The sequence below is a fragment of the Pan paniscus genome, chromosome 13, assembly GCF_029289425.2.
Source record: "Pan paniscus chromosome 13, NHGRI_mPanPan1-v2.0_pri, whole genome shotgun sequence".
In the NCBI taxonomy this organism is placed as follows: domain Eukaryota; kingdom Metazoa; phylum Chordata; class Mammalia; order Primates; family Hominidae; genus Pan; species Pan paniscus.
This window is the reverse complement of record NC_073262.2, coordinates 37,272,406-37,291,231: the sequence shown is the minus strand read 5'-3', so window position 1 is coordinate 37,291,231 and position 18,826 is coordinate 37,272,406. Positions and strand designations below refer to the sequence as shown.

General features: G+C 36.6%; 1 protein-coding gene across 1 annotated transcript in view; it reads left to right on the top strand.

Moving 5' to 3' along the window:
* Nucleotides 1–18,826, top strand: part of THSD7B (thrombospondin type 1 domain containing 7B) — a 914,353-nt gene that overhangs the window by 877,093 nt on the left and 18,434 nt on the right. Inside the window, exons 21-24 of the mRNA XM_024927960.4 lie at nt 2,100–2,245; nt 15,125–15,284; nt 16,424–16,597; nt 16,693–16,788. Coding sequence (XP_024783728.3) covers nt 2,100–2,245; nt 15,125–15,284; nt 16,424–16,597; nt 16,693–16,788 — 576 coding nt within the window. The remainder of the gene's footprint in view (nt 1–2,099; nt 2,246–15,124; nt 15,285–16,423; nt 16,598–16,692; nt 16,789–18,826) is intronic.

Sequence of the window (18,826 nt, the reverse complement as noted above, 5' to 3'; positions counted from 1 at the left end):
GTGTGTCTTTATCAGCAGCATGAAAATGAATTAATACAACCACCATCTAAAATTCCTTGTATATCTCCTATAAAAGACTTAAATAGGTAGCTATCTTTGCTGTCTTGCTCATGTCTACCCAGCAGCATAATTAATGAAGCAGCTACTAGAGTAAAACTGCTTTGAATCCTGTTCTGCAACCTACTTTGTTTGTTTGTTTTTTTAAACCCAAACAAGGGACTTAAATTCTCTGAGCCTTAGTTTCGTCATCTATAATATGAGAAAACAGTAGAATTTTCCTCTTGGGTTGTTATCACTATTAAATGAATCCATGCATATGAAGTGTTGAAAATATTGCCCAACACATGGTACTAGCTCAATCAATGTATTGATATTATTATATCACACATTTGCATATAACATAGTATCACATCAATAATTTATGAAAATATAAATTAAACATATAGTCTACTTACTTAATGTCTGTGAAGTACCATGTTAGGCACAGAAGTATAAACCTTAAGAAATTTAGAAGCCAGTGATTAGGACACCCTAGTTTTCTTCAAGGATACTCTCAGAGAGTTAGTTTACCACCAAATCTATGATAATATTCTGGTGGACAGTAAGAGGTCTAGTTCTTTGAAAGTGAGTCACCCTTACTTATCACTAAACTTGAAGGTATCTGTAATTGTTTCTATCCAGGGTTTTCAAGTAAATTCTATCTAGAAGCGAAGTCCTCACTAGCTTTCCATTTCTCTTAGGATATAAATGTAGAATCTTTGACATCAACTAAAAGACTCCGCTTTTAATAGCTTTAACAACATTTTCTCAAGCCCTTCTCACTAATACTCTCTGCTCCAGCTGCACTGGCTTCTGTCAGGTCCTCAGATATATGATCCTTTGCACCTCACCATCTCTTCACGTGCTCCCTCCTCTGTGTGGCGTACTCTCTCTGCACATCATGTCTGACTTACATCTTTTCAGATTTCTGCTTAAAGTTCCACTGCTCATGGCAGTGATCTCTGATTCCTTCTCAGAATGGGCTGCCATTCTAATGCATGCTTCCACAGAACCCTGTTTTTCTTTTAACATTTATCACAAATACAATTACATAATTAACTTTATAACAACACTGGAAGTCCATCATATTCACAAATAACTAATAGTAATTAAATTATATGTGCTGAGTTCTTCATCAGAAAGAACAAGAGTAGGAAAGAGAGAGTGAGAGTGAAAGAGTACAAGAGAAAGAGAGAAGCACAAACAAATAATGTAGGTTATTCCATCACTATTCCACTTGATGAGCTGATGACCTAATGCCTAGGAGGGGGCAGAAGATGACATGGGAGCACTGCTCTTTTCTGAGTGATTTTTACTAATCAATTGTCTTTCATTGCAGAACAGGAGACTAGTATTTGAACATATGTTTTTTAAACATCTTGGTTGCTTCATACAAGCCAACAACTTTATCTTGTGCTTGGTGAAGAAAGAAATTGGTTCTAAACCTCTGAAAAAAATTATCTGTTTTGAATTAATTAAAAGACACTATTGGGACCTTGGGGTAGCACCTTCCTAGGGAATTTTTTAGGATAATTTGGATGATGTGTGATTTTTACCTTACTTGCTCATGTTTATTATGCTCATGCTCATTGCCTCACAGAAGAGGCAATGCTCACTATTTTGGTTTAATATTTGTAATCCTGGCTTAAAATATGAGGTCTTTGATGGTAGAGGATACATCTGGCAATTTTACTACTGTCCATAGCACACTACAGGGTGCCTTGATCATGCTAGAGCTTAATAAATAAATATTTATTAAATGAATTGACAGTCTACCAATGTTTACAAGATCAGTCCACTTGGCAACAATAGAAAGTTTGTACTTTGAAGACTAAAAGAAGTAGAAGACAGAATTTCAGATCCTTTAAGCATTGTGAAAACCTAGATAGCCTGTGTCTCTGTGGAACTCTAAATGAAAATGACAGAAAAACTAAAAGTGGGATAGGACAGAGTTCAGTCTATTAAAATGAAGACTTACGTGTATAAGGCAACATTCTGTTCTTCAGGTCCCTTTCCAAGCCAAACTAACTGAAAAGCTGACACCTCCCTTATCATTTTAGGTCGAATGAGCCGGACTCGATTTATCATTATGCCAACCCAAGGAGAAGGACGGCCATGCCCCACAGAGCTTACCCAGCAGAAAACCTGCCCAGTGACCCCCTGCTACAGCTGGGTCCTTGGCAACTGGTCTGCATGTAAATTGGAGGTAGGTCATGTAATGACAGTTAGAGAAATATTCATCAGTATATTCGAAGCACTTGTCTGGTCAAACCTATGCGCTGATGGAATAAATTTCACAGCACCAGGGGTCTGGCACAATGTATTTTTAATGCAATGCAGAACATGGAAAAATACAACCAAATGGCTTAACCTCATGCAGAGTGATATTGCTAGGGTAATAAACAGCCATTCATTAAGCACTGATTATAATAGGACAGGTCACAGATCCTTCAATCTCCTTGGCATCCTTAAGAATTCTGTTATTTTATTGGCTTGTTGGGAATATCAAAGGATTATTTAATTAGGCGAAAATCCTGATGCTGTGAAAATGCATAGCTTGCTTTAGATTGTTTAAGAAATTTAGATTTCTTAAAGAAGCACTTTTAGGGTTAGACAAAATCTTGCATATGAGCAGAAAACCAAAAGTGTATGAAGTTATATTTTAACATTATTACATGAACCATGGTTACTACATTTTCCTCAATGATTACTTTTTTATTGGCCTTACAGATAAATGCCTAACAACATCCTAGTATATCCCGTACCAAGAGCTTTTGCTAGATCAGCAAAGATCCTCTACTGCATTTTCTCTCTGGCTTCTTGCTTAAGAAATAGCACATTGCTTTTCCCTATTTTCTTATCCTAGTAGTTTATCCTTAGTTCATGTTCCAAAGCATACTTTAATTAGGTAACAATAATTTTGATTATGCATTAAGAAATCTGCAGAGTATTCTCATAGAGATGTTAGGTGTTCCTGTCAGGATGACATTGTCAGGCACCATTATTATCTTGCAAAAGTTAAATGCCTATGTATTTTAATAGGTCCCAGAGGAACAAAAATGCGTGGTACATTTGTTCAGTCTCATTTTTAGAGAAAATAAGGTAACCATGCTAATTAACCAATTCAGAAGTAACTTAATAGCTTTAAATATTAATACTTTGTCTACTAGTGTAAATCCTTTCCTAAGTATTCAGCAATATTTAAATGTTGTTTGGACTCACTTACAAAAATTGAAGGAATATTGCTCCTTATCATTGGGACTGCTTTGACAGAATAGAGAAAATAAGCTCAAAGAATTTAGAAAGCCATTTCAGGGGAAGGGAGAGGAAAGTTGAATGTTAGGAAGAAAAGAGAGGACAAAGGATGGGAGGGAGGGAGAGACAGAGGGACAGAGAACTGACAATGTCCACACTCCAAGTTTTACCAAAAATACAACTACTACTGTACCTTACCTGTTTTGGGTACTTTCTCTTTTATCTTCTCAGGTATCAGGAATCTATATCTTTGATAGGCAAGTCTACCAACTTGTTCTATAGGAATATTATAGGAAAATGCCAAATGCTATGTTTTGCTGTCAAATGTTGAGCTTTTACAAAAACAATAAGGGCAAGAGTGATGGGTGGTGGTCATTCTCTGTAGTGGTGCTGGTGATGGGTGGAGGGTTATAGCATCTATTGGAAATACCTAGTCTTGAAAGCCCTGACAAGGCTTCTGGAGATCCACCAGAGTAGGTGATTGGTTTTTGCTTCCAGAAACTTCAGAGTTGCCCCAGATTTCTAGATAGAGTGAGTCCCGTTCGCTGACACTTCTAGTTGGGAAGAAACTCTGGAGCTAGACTTAATCTATGCAAAAGCTTCAATAAACAAGTCTATAGTTAATTATTCTAGGGTGGGCACTTACCCAAACAGTGCCGATCAGCATTCTTCCCCAATAATTTAAAATGAAATTGATCTCATTCCAAGATACTGTAATCAGAAGCTCTTCACTGCCACATTTTTCTACCTTATAGATGAAGTCAGTCACTCAGAAGCAAAAAGCCCACCGAAAATGACGTAAAGTAAAGCAGAGGTGCAAGAGAAAGGGAATCATGACAGTATCTAAGTTGAGTTTTTCCTGACTTCCAGCTACATTCCTACTTTTCCTGCAGCCTGATTGTTAACTCTTTGTGAGATAGGTAACACTATATCTTCTTTAAAAATTTACTATACTTAAACGTATATATAAGCTGGATTTTTTAAATTACTGATCAAAATGAATGTGGGCCTTTTTGCACAAAGGAAAAACATCTTTCTACTGCTGCATTTGTGCTTCCTCTTGTCCTAGCATGTCCTTGCCTGCCAAACACAAGTTGGGATCTCATTCAATGAGGGTGGTGATGATATTTAGGTGGCTGCTTGCCTTCACAAGTATCAACCCATAATAAAAGCTCGCGTGGGGCACAGTGGGTGTGCCAATTCTGCCAGTGTCTTATGTGAAAAAGGAAGTATTTATCCTCAGGCATCACTTTCTTTTTTAGCATTTCCTAACTCTTCCCAAGTTTCTCAGCTGCTAACACATATACACACATATGCTCATAAATCTGCTTGAGGAGCTCAGATTCTGGAGTCTAGCAGCCCTAATTTTGGTCATGGTTCTGCCAATTTTTAGCTCTGCATTTCTGGCCAAGTCTATAAACTCTCCAAACATCTGTTTTCTTTTTTATATAGTGGGGGTAGCAGTAGTACCTATTTCGCTTGTTATGTGGGCAGGAAGTAGATAAGTTAAAGTACTTTGCATAGTAATAGACATAAGTTAAGAGCTCAATAGTTATAGTTAGTATTATAATTTTTATTAAAACTATGATTATGATTATAAACACCATTTGCCTATTCACATTAGGCAGTAATACCAATTCATTGTACACTAAACCTCTATTAATGCTCTAGGCAATGGAGAGTTAACGAGAGAACCTGTGCCATTTCCAGTCTTTCTCTTAGAAACCTGGGTCTATTTTCAGGCCCTAGTATGTAAAATCTCTTGACTGTGGATGAGTGAATGTTTGCTTTATGACGGAAATTATTAATCTGATGCTGATTTCTCTTTACATTGTGGCTGTTGTTGTCAAAGGTATAAGCGATTAAGGTTGAGTATGGACTGATCCCAAGATACATACTAGGAGCACACTGTTATTTGTCTTAGTTTTTAAAGTGATCTGCAGCATAAGTTTGTTTCCTGTTATTTCTTCACACTCTGTCTCATGGTGTGTAAAAAAAAAAAAACCACTTTAATAAACTGCATATTTTACCTAAGGGTCCATGTATCAGTGCTTTCAAAACTTTCAAATTTCATGTATGTTACAGTATCTTTAAACTCTTCTTTCCAGGTACACAAAGTCTAATACTCCACAGTAAAACATACACCTAGACAATTCTGCAATGAATCTATCATATGGAATAATAAGTTATAAGTGAGCCCTCCCTTCCCTGGAGTAATTTATACCTATTGTTTTTCACTCTAGGAAATAAACATTTACTGGAATATTTGCTTTGAATAAATCTACTATGAATTGATTTTGAACTTCCACTTATCTCCAAAAAATGCATTTAGATTTAAAATTATGGTGCTTTTTTGGGACAGTTTCATAACAGGCATAGAAATTATTCAAGCAATTATGAAATACTGATAAAACAAATGTGGGAATGACTGTGTGCTGTGGGCTGAAATGTTTGTGCCTCCTCCTCCAAACTCACATGTTGAAGCATAACCCCCAATGTGATGGAATTCAGAAGTGGAGTTATTGGAAGGTGATAAGGGCACGAGGGCTCCACCCTCATGAATGGTATTAATGTCCTTATAAAAGAGGCCTGAAGGAGCTTCTTCTTCCCTTGTACCATTTGAGGACACCCAGAAGTCACCATCTGTGAGGACCTGGCTCTCATTTAAACACTTCAGGTGGGGCGTGGTGGCTCACACCTGTTATCCCAGAACTTTGGGAGGCCGAGGAGGGTGAATCACTTGAGGTCAGAAGTTTGAGACCAGCCTGAACAACATGATGAAACCCCATCTCTACCACAAATACAAAAAAAAAAAAAAAATAGCTGAGTGTGGTGGCACGTGCCTGTAATCTGAGCTACTCAGGAGGCTGAGGCAGGAGAATCACTTGAACCTGGGAGGCAGAGGTTGCAGTGAGCTGAGATCGCCCCACTGCACTCCAGCTTAGGTAACAAAGTGACACTCCATCTCAATAATAATAATAATAATAATAATAATAATAATAATAAACACTTCACTGGCACCTTGATCTAGGATTTTGCAGCTTCCAGAACCATGAGCAATAAATTTCCATTGTTTATAAATTACCCAATCTAAGGTATTTTATTATAGCAACATGAACAGACTAAGAGACTATCTTAGATAAATAAATCATAATTCCTCTTAACACTTCTTTAAAAGAGGGTAGAGTGTCCCTAATGTTTGTGACTGCTCAGATTCTTTAGATTTAAAGTTGCTACAACTTCATGTCCTCCAAGTTGCCCTTTTTCTTTTGTGCCAGTATGTCTTTGGGTCACAACTTCTCTATGTTAAGAAGCTTTATGAGCAGCCATTCTATACCATCCTGCACCCTCCAGCAGCTTATCCGTGACCTTCCCTTGATGCCCAACAGCTGCTGTCACTGTACCCTGGCATGTCTGATGCCCAGCTGACCCATAAGCCCAGGGATCACTTGCTCCATGTCCTGGAATGCTGTCATGACTGCTTTAGCGGGCCACCTTGTCCTACTTTACTCCTGCCTCTGCAAGGGCTATAGCAGCTCTAAAATCTAGACAATGCAGTTTGGGAGTCCTGCAGGGAAAGAGGGATAAGAAGGAGGAGACACTCAGTTTTCAAGTGCATAGTTGTCAGACTGTCATCTAATAATGGATTGTAGCATGTAGCATACCTGACTGCAGCAACAGAGGTGCAAAAAGACTGGGAAGTTTGAAGGCCTGAGTCCCTACTCCGATCTCTCTCTGTCTCTTTCTCTCTCTCTCTCCCCAACCCCCCCGCCCCCACTCTCTCACTTCTCTTATTCTCCCTCTTGTTTTGTCTCTTGCTCCCACCTTCACTTTTCTTCTTTGTCTTAGCATCCATAGCAGCAGCAATAGTCACAAAGCCTCTAGCTCTTCCACCAACTTCTGGACTTAGTGGAAGCTGAGTAACACAACTTGGAAGTACAGAGGAATTAAGACTTCCTAAAATGACCATTGATCAATAAGAACTGGATCCTAGGAGTTGTTGACATTTAAGTGCCTCTCCTTTCTTTCCTCTCCTCCCTGCTCTTCATGAATGGTACTGAGACATGGTGATACCCCATGACCTGTCTGGAAGATGATGTGAGTAGCCAAGAAACCAGCTGTGCCTGTTTGTGAAGCTGAGGCCAGCTTGGTAACACACTATCTCATGTTAGCGTCCCCTCCTTTCCTGCTTCAGTTATATTTTACCTCTACTCTAGCCATACTGGGATTGCTTCTTAGTGTAAAAGTTTTGCCTTGGACTCTGTTTTCTAGAATATCTACATGAAAACAGAGCTATCAACTGAAGTTATCCAAATATCTAATAGACTTCTTTGAAGTGTGAACACCTGACTAAAATCGAAGATACTCATCTCATGAGTGCCTGACAAAATTTTATTTTTTATTTTAGAACTATATTTTTGATTCATAATAGATGTATATATTTTTTGGGTATATGTGATAACTTAGTATATTCATATAATTCGTAAATATCAAGTCAGTGTAATTGGGATATCCATTGCCTTATATATTTTCCTTTATGCTAGAACAACTCAAATTATTCTCTTCTGGCCATTTTGAAATATATAGTAGATTATTGTAAGCTATAGTCACCCTACTGATCTATCAAATACTGGGTCTTATTTCTTTTATCAAACTATATATTTGTACCCATTCATCAACCTGTCTTCATCCCCCCGCTCACCCCTAGCGTTCCTTGCCTCTGGTAACTACCAATCTTAACTCTCTATCTTTGTGAGATCCACCTTTTTAGCTTCCACATATGAGTGAGAACATATGATATTTGTCTTTCTGTTTGGCTTATTTCACTTAATGAGCTCCAGTTCCATTTATGTTTCTGCAAATGACAGGATTTTATTCTTCCTTATGGTTGAGTAATAGTCCATTTGTATACATTATACCATGTGTTCTTTATCCATTCATCCATTGATGTGCACTTAGGTTGATTCCATAGTTTGACTATTGTGAATTGTGCTGCAATAAACAGGCAGTGCAGTTGTCTCTTCAATTTATTGACCTCTTTCCCTTCTCTTGAGTATATAAATGTGTGTGTGTATGTGTGCGTGTGTATTCAGTAGTAGAATTTCTGTATATGGTACCTCCATTTTTAGTTTTTTGAGGAACCTCCATACAGTTTTCCATAATGGCTGTACTTATTTAAATTCCCACCAACAGTGTTCAAGGGTTCCCCTTTGTCCACATCCTCACCAGCATCTATTATTACCTGTCTTTTTTATAATAGCCATTTTAGCTGGGGTAAGATGATATCTCATTATGCTTTTGATTTACATTTTTCTGATAAGTACTAATGTTGAACATTTTTTTTTTCATATGGCAGTTGGCTATTTGCATGTCTTCTTTTGAGAAATGTCTACTCAGGTCTTTTGCCCATTTTTAAATTGGATTATTTGGGGTTTTTTTTTGCTGTTGAGTTCTTTGAACTATTTATTTATTCTGGTTATTAAGTCCTTGTCACATGGGTAGTTTGCAAACATTTTCTCCCATTCTGTTGGTTTTCTCTTCACTTTGTTGATTGTTTGCTATGCAGAAGCTTTTTAGCCTGTTGTACTCCCATTTGTCTATTTTTGCTTTGATTGCCTGTGCTTTGATATCTGACACGAAAGAAAAAAAATCTTTTCCCAGACCAATATCCTGGAGCATATTCCCAAAGTTCTTTTCTTCTAGTAGTTTCAAAGTTTCGGTTCTTAGGTTTAAGACTTTAATACATTTTGATTTGATTTTCGTGTATGTTGAAAGATAGAGGACTAGTTTTATTTTTCTGCATATGCTTATCCAGTTTTCCTGGTAATATTTATTGAAGAGACTATCCTTTCCCCACTGCATGTTCTTGGCACCTTTGTCAAAAATGAGTTGTCTATAAATGCATGAATATAAACCTGGATATAAATCTGGGGTTTTTATCATGCATATAAGTCTGAGTTTTTTATTTTGTTTCATTTGTCTAAGTATCTGTTTTTATGCCAGTGCCATGCTGATTTGCCTACTACAGGTTTGTAGTGTATTTTGAAGTCAACTAGTGTGATGCTTTCAGCATTGTTCTTTTTGCTCAGGATTGCTTTGGCTATTCAAGATATTTTGAGTTTCAGCTGGACACAGTGGCTCACGCCTGTAACCCCAGCACTTGGGGAGGCTGAGGTGGGAGAATCCCTTGCCCTCAGGAGTTTGAGACCAGCTTGGGTAACATAGTGAGACCTAATCTCTACTAAAATTAAAAAAAAAAAATTAGGCAGGTGTGGTGGTGGATGCCTCTCATCCCAGATACTCGGGGGGCTAATGTGGGAAGATGGCTTGAGTCTGAGAGGTCGAGGCTTTAGTGAGCCCTGATTATGCCACTGCATTGATATTTTGAGTTCCATATACATTTTACGATGTTTTTTCTATGTATGTGAAGAATGTCTTTGGTATTTTGATGGGGATTGCACTAAATCTGTAAATTGCTTTGGGAAGTATCATCATTTTAATACTAGTTCTTCCAATCCATGTGCATAGAATATCTTTCCATTTTCATATATCATCTTCAATTACTTTCTTTAGCATTTTATGCTTTTCCTTGTATAGCTCTTTCACTTTTTTTGGTTAAATTGATTTGCAGGTGTTTTATATCCTTTATAGCTATTGCAAATGAGATTGCATTCTTGATTTATTTTTCAGATTGTTCACTGTTGGTGTATATAAATGCTACTGATTTCTGTATGTTGATTTTGTATCTTGCAGCTTTACTTAATTCTTTTATCAGTTACAAGAGTTTTTTGGTAGAGTCTTTAGGTTTTTGTAAGTATAAGATCATATCATCTGCAAACAAGGCTAATTTGACGTCTTCTTTTCCAACTTAGATGTCCTTTATTTCCTTCTCTTGACTAACTGCTATGGCGAAGACTTCCAGTATTATGTTGAACAAAAGTGGTAAAAGTAGGCATCCTTGTCTTTTTCCAGATCTTAGAGCAAACGCTTTCCATTTTTCTCCATTCAATACAATGTTAGCTGTGAGTCTGTCATATGAAATCTTTACTATTTTGAGTTCTTTTTCCTTCTGTATCTAATTTGTCAAGAGTTTCTATCATAAAGGGATATTGAATTTTATCAAATGCTCTTCAGCATCTATTGAAATGATTGTATGGTTTTTGTTCTTGCTTCTGATAATGTTGCATGTTATTCCTGCACAGGGTGTACCATCCTTACATTCCTGAAATGAATCCCACCTGATCATGGTGAATGATCTTTTTAATGCATTGTTGAATTTGGTTTGCTAATATTTTGTTCAGGATTTTTACATTTATTTTCACCAGTGATACTGGCCTATAGTTTTCTACTTTTGCTATGCCCGTTTCTGGTCTTGGATCAGGGAAAGCTGGCTTCATGGAATAAATTATGAAGTATTCCCTCCTCTTCAATTTTATTTAAATAATTTGAGTAGAATTGGTATTAGTTCTACGTTAAATGTTTGGTAGAATTCATTAATGAAGCCATCAGAGGCTGGGGTTTTTTTTCATGGGAGACTTTTAAGTACAGCTTCAGTTTTCTTACTTGTTACTCGTTTCTTGCCATTTTCTATTTCTTCATGGTTCAATCTTGATAGGTTGTGTATGTCCAGGAATTTATCAATTTAGTCTAAGTTTTTCAAATTGTTGGCATTTGGTTGCTCATAATATACTGTAATTATTATTTGTATTTCTGTGATCTCAGTGTTTATGTCTCCTTTTGGGGTTCTGATATTTATTTGGATCTTCTTTCTTTTTTCCTAGTCTAGCTAAAAGTTTGTCAGTTTTGTTTATTTTTTTAAAAAAAACAAAGATTTGATCATTTGATCTTCTGTATGGTGAGACCACTTTGACTTATGGCTACTCTGATGTATATGATTTTGTCTTTCTACTAATTTGAGGTTTGGTTTGTTCTTGCATTTCTAGTACCTTGAAGTACATCATTAAATTGTTTATTTGAATTCTTTCTACTTTTTCAATGTAGACATTTATTGCTGTAAACTTCCCTCTTAATACTGCTTTTGCTGTATCTCATAGATTTTGGTTTGTTATATCTCCATTTTCATTGTTTTAAGAAATTTTTACATTTTCTTAATTTTTTAATTTATTCGTTGGTTATTCAGGAGCATGTTGTTTAATTTCCATGTATTTGTGTAGTTTTTAAGGTTCCTCTTGTTATTTATTTCTAGCAGCATTCCCTTGTGATCAGAAAACATACTTGATATGATTTCTACTTTTTTGGATTTGTTGAAACTTGCTTTGTGGCCGAAGATATGGTTTATTCTGAAGAATGTCCTATGTGCTGATGAAAAGAATGTATATTCTACAACAATTGGGTGAAATATTCTATAAATATCTGTTAGACCTATTTGGTATAATGTAGTTTAACTCTAGTGTTTCTTTGTTGATTATGTGCCTGTCCTGTCAATTACTGAGAGTGGAGTGTTGAAATTTTCTACTATTATTGTATTGAGATCTCTCTTTCTCTCTCTCTCCCTTTAAATCTATTAATGTTTTCTTTATATACTTGGGAAGTCCAGTGTTGGATCTATCAACAATTACAGTTGCTATATCCTCTTGCTGAATTGACACCTTTATCATTATATAGTGACCTTCTTTGTCTATTTTTACAGTCTCTGATTTGTAGACTATTTTAGCTGATACAAATACAGCTGCTCCTTCTCTTTTTGGTTTCCAGTTGCATGGAATATCTTTTTTTATTCTTTCACTTTCAATGTCTTTCACTATATGTGTCTTTATAGGTAAGGTGAGTTTCTTGTAGACAGTATATACTTGGGACTTGTTCCTTTATCCATTCAGACACTCTATGTCTTTTAAATGGAAAATTGAGTCTATTTACATTCAGTGTTATTGATAGGAACTTGCTACTGCCATTTTGTTGCTTGTTTTCTAATTGTTTTGTAACTCCTCTTTTAGTTTTTTCCCCTCTTCCTTTGTGGTGAAGTTATTTTCTCTGGTAGTATGTTTTAATTTGTTGCGTTTTACTTCTGGTAAACCTATTATAGGTTTTTGCATTATGGTTACCACGAAGCTTACAAAAATATCCTGTATGACAAGTTATTCTGAAGAGATGACAAGTTCACTTAGATCGCAAAGAAAATAATAGAAACAAACAAAAAAATTTACACTTTCACTTTGCCCCCGGCATTTTGACTTTCATTTTTCTCAATTGATATATTTTTTATATTATCATTCTTAGGTTGCTGTAGCCGTTATTATTTTTGATAGATGTTTATTTGGGGCTTCAAATTCAGTTATGAGTGAACTGCACACCACAATTAAAGTATTAGGATATCCCATGTTTGTCCATGTGCTTAATTTTTCCTGTGATTTCATTTTGCACATTTGTGTTTTGTTCTTTCAAACTGAAGAACCCCCTTTAGCATTTCTCATAAGAGAAGTCTGGTGGTGGTGAATTCTCTCAGCTTTTGTTTGTCTGTAAAGGACTTTATCCTGCATTTATATCTGGAGGATAACTTTGCTGGATACAGTATGCTTGGGCAGTGGATTTTTTTTCTTTCAGAACTTTGAAAATGTCCCACTCCCTCCTACCCTGTATGATTTCCATTGAAAGATCTGTTGCCAGATAAGTGGGAGCTCCTTTATATGTTGTTTGCTTATTCTGTCTTAAGGTTTTTAAGGTCCTGTTTTTCTCCTTCACCTTGGAAAGTTTGATTATTATGCGCCTTATGATAGTCTTATTTGGGTCATATCTGTTTGGTGTTCTCTGACCTTGCAGTACCTAGATGTTTATATCATTCCCAAGTTTTGGAAAGTTTTCTGTTGTTTTTTATTTGAATATGTTTTCTACGCTTTGCTCTTGCTCAACTACCTTTTGAGCACCAATAAATCCTAGATATGGTCTTTTGGGGTAATTTTCTGTATCTTGTAGGCAGTCTTCATTCCCTTTCATTCTTTTTCTCCTCTGACTGTGTATTTTCAGATAACCTGTCTTTGATCTCCCTAATTCTTTTCTCTGCTTGATCCATTCCCCTTTTGAGAGCCTCTAATGAATTTTTCAGTTCAGCAAATGTAGTTGTTTCAATATTTCTATTTTTTAAAATTATTATTTCAAACTGTTTAATTTCTCTGATAAATTTCTGAATAGATTTTCTGTGTTATCTTGGGGATCATAGAGTATTCTAGAAATTGTTATTTTGAATTCTAGCTCAGAGAGCTCACATATCCATGTTGTTAGGATCACGCACTGGTTCCTTTCTTTATTCATCTGGGGTGGTCCTGCTTCCCTGTTTCCCTTGTTTTTTTAATGGACGTACCTCTCTGTCTTTATGTGGAAGGCTTAGCTATTAATTCCAGGTTTGTCAGTGTGGCTTGTTTTGGTTTTTATTGGATATTATTTTTTAGTAATTCTTTGTAATTTAACGGTTGGTTTTCTTTCTTTTTTTCTACTGCTAAGTTCTGGCCTTCTTTTTAGCACTATATAGCATCTTGAGCCTAGGTTTGCTTTGCTTCAGTAAACAATTAGTGTGCTGCCTATCATGAATAGGGGAGGTCCCCAAGGGGATATCTCAATAGTGTGAGAAGGCTAGGTAGGTGTTCATGCCTAGGGGATCTTTGAAACCAACCTCCTACAGCGTGGTACTGCTGAACAGCCACTTTGACTTCGTATCTCCTTTGGATGAATTACAGAACAGAGTTTTCAGAGCTGGAGGATAGTAGTCATCCCTCCCCACTTTGTCTCTGGATGTCCTTAGGGATGTTTCTTTCTTCAGGCACTTCCCATGCTTCCGGTGGGTTGAGGCAGGGACAGGCCTCCTACCAGGATACTGAAGATGGTGGGGAAGCTGGTTATCTACCTCAATCTCACATTTTGCAGGACAGAAACCATGAGTAAAGGGGAAAATTTCTGTGCACTTGGTTCTGGGCAGATTCGGGGGAGGGCTATTGCAGATATGGAAGTCTGATTCCCTTACCACTCACTGAGTTTTTTCACTTCTCTGTGGCACCAGGAACTGTCTTATCCTCATATTCGAGCTCTGAGATATGGCTGATGATAGTCTCAGCATTGAATATTTGTTTTTGGTTTTCTGTGGGGGGCTGGAGGAAGGGTGAAGCCAGCTTGCTTCTATGCTGACATTTTGGAGCTGAAGTCTTCTCTGCCAAAAATTTTATAGTAGGAAACCTTTTATCAGGCAGATCGTTGGGCCAGTTTACCACCAGGAGCTATCCAATTCTAAGCTTCTGTTTCTGTGAGACACTGTACAAAATTTTTCTAATTGCCTTGAATATCTAAGTGAGATGGGTATGACATGTCTTCAAAGAACATTATTCAGCATAGAAGGCATGCTGTGAAAACAAATTCTTGTGGCAACAGAGAAAAACCGTGTTTTATTAGAAACCTCAACCTAATCCATAGAAAAAAGTACTGAATTCTATAAAAAAGAAAAACAGGTAAAATTAAAGAAATTTATGCCCTGTAACTTTATATGTTCTCATTGGTGATTACAGATTAGGTCATTTTATCACATACAACTAGACAAATTATGTATTGTTTTCTTTTTTAGTCAATCTTGGCTGAGTTCCAAAATGAATTGTCATATTCTAAGTACATAGGTTCCATGGCATGATATGCATTCCCACTGCAGCTTCTCTATCAGCTCTGGCAGTGTTGCTCAGGGATGCTTTATTGTCAACAATTGAGAGATAGCTCACAAAAGGAGGAAGCTACCAAAATATGCAACTATGGTCTTCTTAGGCAAGAGGTGGCAAGAGCCAAAACTTTGAGATGTGAATTATTTGGGTAATTGTGAAAGTATCCTTTCCTCTCATAGGGTGGAGACTGTGGGGAAGGAGTTCAGATCCGCAGCCTTTCCTGCATGGTCCACAATGGTTCAATATCTCATGCAGCTGGACGTGTCGAGGATGCACTGTGTGGAGAAATGCCCTTTCAGGACAGCATCCTGAAGCAGCTGTGTTCTGTGCCTTGCCCAGGTATGCAATGCTAGTGATTGGGAGCACCTCCCATGGTGATCTTTTTGTTTATTTTACTACTGTTTTCCTAGAGATGCTCTAGCTCATCAAAATTAAAGTTTTTAAATAACTTTAATTCATTTTAAATTGTGGTTATCACTTTGGTATATACCTACTGCTTTGATGGAGCCAAAGTAGGCAAAAGAAAAAAAAAGGCACTGGATTTGGAAACTTAAGAGCTAAGTTAGAATCATGTCTCTATCACTTCATTGTTTTACTTGGGGTATGTAGTCTAGCCCCTGTGAGCAATGATTTCTTCATCTAGAAACTGTGATGTTAATTCCGTATCCAACAGCACCTAGCACATTGGCCAGCATTCAAAAAATGTTGGCTGAATTCTGGGTGATGGCATGGTTGGAACCAGTAAGGCTATGAGTTCATGAAAGCACTCTGTAAATGTGAAGTTCCATATAAATGTGAAGTTCTATATAAATTTTATTAGTTACATAAAATGTATCAGTTTATCTTAATCCTAGTAACACAACATAGTTTGTATGGCATAAGTTCAAGTGACAATATGTTTTTATAATACAGTATATAACATATGTGTATGTATGTATACACACATATGTATTACAAAAAAATTTATATATAATTTATATAAAGATACATTTATATAAATTATAAATTATATTTCTTGAGTGAGAAAGATGTTTAGGGTATTAAATTAAACATTCTTTGGTCCAAAAGATAGTTCATTTCAGTGACCTACTTATTCTCTTTTATATGGTTTCTATGAACATCCATTTTATGATGTTATTCTGATCTTTGAACACTGAGTTACCATAATCTTTATATCTCTCTTTTAAAAGTTTTATTAACACTAGCAGATACATAATATTTTCTAGATGTGACTACTACAATTTGAAGCAAAGTAATAACAATCTAGTTTTTGGCACTTTCTTGTTAAACAAGATTAAACTATAAATTACTTCATCATTCTTAGTACATTCTGATTGAAAAATTGATCAATATAGAATGTGTAGTATCAGGAACTGCATGTATCACTGCAAATCTCTGTGTGAGCCCTGCCCATGCAAATGTTGTCCAGTGCCACTTTTCATGCTGTTTTCTCCACCCTGTACTGCATGACTGTCCAGGAGACTGCCATTTAACGGAATGGTCAGAGTGGAGCACATGTGAATTAACCTGCATTGATGGAAGAAGCTTTGAGACTGTGGGCCGCCAGTCTAGATCAAGGACATTTATAATTCAGTCTTTTGAGAACCAAGACAGCTGCCCCCAACAGGTTCTAGAAACACGCCCTTGTACAGGTACCAAGAGCACTTTTCAGTTCTTTAGCCTTCATTGATCAATGCTTATTCTAAGTGAGGTGTAATAGAACCGCTATTATCATATTTACTTACAGGAGGCAAATGTTATCACTACACATGGAAAGCAAGTCTTTGGAACAATAACGAACGAACTGTATGGTGCCAGCGTTCAGATGGCGTTAATGTCACAGGTATTCCTGCCTAAGACTCATGTGGGCACTTCACAAACACCCCTGAGTGTTGTTATTTGTGAGAAGAATTAGCTTACAAATTATAAACAAGGGGTGACTTGGGCAGGTAGCTTAGATGAATTTTATTACAAATTTTCATTAGACGTTTGCATCTTAGAAAGAAAGCAATTCAATTTTAAGACCTATAAAAATATCAAACAACTTAAAGAAATAAGCTGAAATGCAATAAAATGTCCTTAAATATGATCTGAGATAAAAACTGAAAAAGACAGATGCTAGTAAAATTTTAAATCATGTCCCTTCTCAATAAAACGTTTCAAAGGACATATCTTAGCATGTGTGTGTGCAGTACTCACCTGACATAAAACATACTCAGAAGTTGAAATTAAAGAGGTTAATAAAGACAAAATTTAAAAATTAAAATATTCTGTATGTTAATGATGCAGAAAGCTTTTATGACGTAAATTACAGGTATTTGTATTCATGTACTAGAAGCTTAGTTTTTGAATATTTTGTGAGTCATGATTATTACTTAATATCTAAATATAGACTGAGCAAGAGGTCCCTCATTCATGATGGCAGATACCATTTAGCAGGCTGAAGTGCAGTGACACAATTTTGGCTCACTGCAACCTCTGCCTCCCTGGTTTGAGTGATTCTCTTGTCTCAGCTTCCCGAGTAGTTGGGACTGCAGGCACACGCCACCATGCCCAGCTAATTTTTGTGTTTAGTACAGACGGGGTTTCACCATGTTGGCCAGGATGGTCTCGATCTCTTGACCTCATAATCTGCCCGCCTTGGCCTCCCAAAGTGCTGGGATTACAGGCGTGAGCCACCACGCCCGGCCAATTTTTGAGATTTTTAAATGCTTTCTTGTCAGCAAATTAAATTGTCATTATTTTTACTTAGTACTATCGTTTACAGAGAGCTTGTGCAAGAGCTGAAATGCCTATAGGAATAGAAGTATTGTCAGCTCCTCCTTTTTCTTGTTTACTTGCTCTTGCACTATTGGTATTCTTTTTAATTTAAAGTTTATCCACAAAATAATTTACTTTAAGCTATTTATCCTTTTTGTAAGTTGTTAAAACTAAATATACTCTAAGTCTCCCTAGTCAGGAACACAGAAGGCATCATACTCTGCAATACACTGAGAGTTAACCTACTGGTAGGAGCTTTGCTATCAATTCTCTGCACGGAATTCCTCAGGCACAGTGTATAACATGTAATCATCTGATGAAGAAGCTCAGGTCATCAGTATCATCTGACAAATATTATTAAAGCTTAATTTAATTCTTAGAATTAAAAAATATATTCTATAACCTATGTAAATTCCAAGATTTTCTTTCCTATTCCCAAGAGCCCTCCTCCCACTGAAGTACTCCTGCTGTGGAGATCCCTGGTTGAAAGAACGGAAACCCTCCCCCTGCCAGCACCAACACAGTTGGTAGAAATAGGACTGTGTGGTTATTGCCACTAACACCGAAATTATCAATTTCACACCTAGATGCTAATTCTGGACTGTGAATTTTGCTTTTTAAAAATTTCTGTGTGGATTCTTTGTGTTATTTTTCAAGTCACAGTGAGAATTTAGCTGCTTCATTCCCAGGGACAGTGTAGGTCTGACTGTTCACTACTCTGCCTTAGGCCCAGAGCTTTTTGCTAGCTACAAAACTATAAACTATAATGGGTTGACAATTGTACTTATCCAAACGCTAGAACCTTTCAATGCAACCAGTACTATATAAATGGTGCTTTGTCAAATTTTCTCTAGGCTTTGTCTCATGTCTCTTTTACTATCTTGAATTTAGCAAAGTAAGACTAGTATGTAAATGATTTTCCAGTTACAGAGACATACATTGTCTCATCCATTTATTCAAAAATATGTACGGAGCAGGAACAAGTACTGTGTCAGATGTTTGATTGTCTCTCCTAGAGCTTCGGTGCTTGCTCTTAAGAATGTGTTTATACGTGACTCTGTGTGCATGTATTCCAGTTGATTTACATTTAAAAATACTACCAACATATTGATACCATGGTC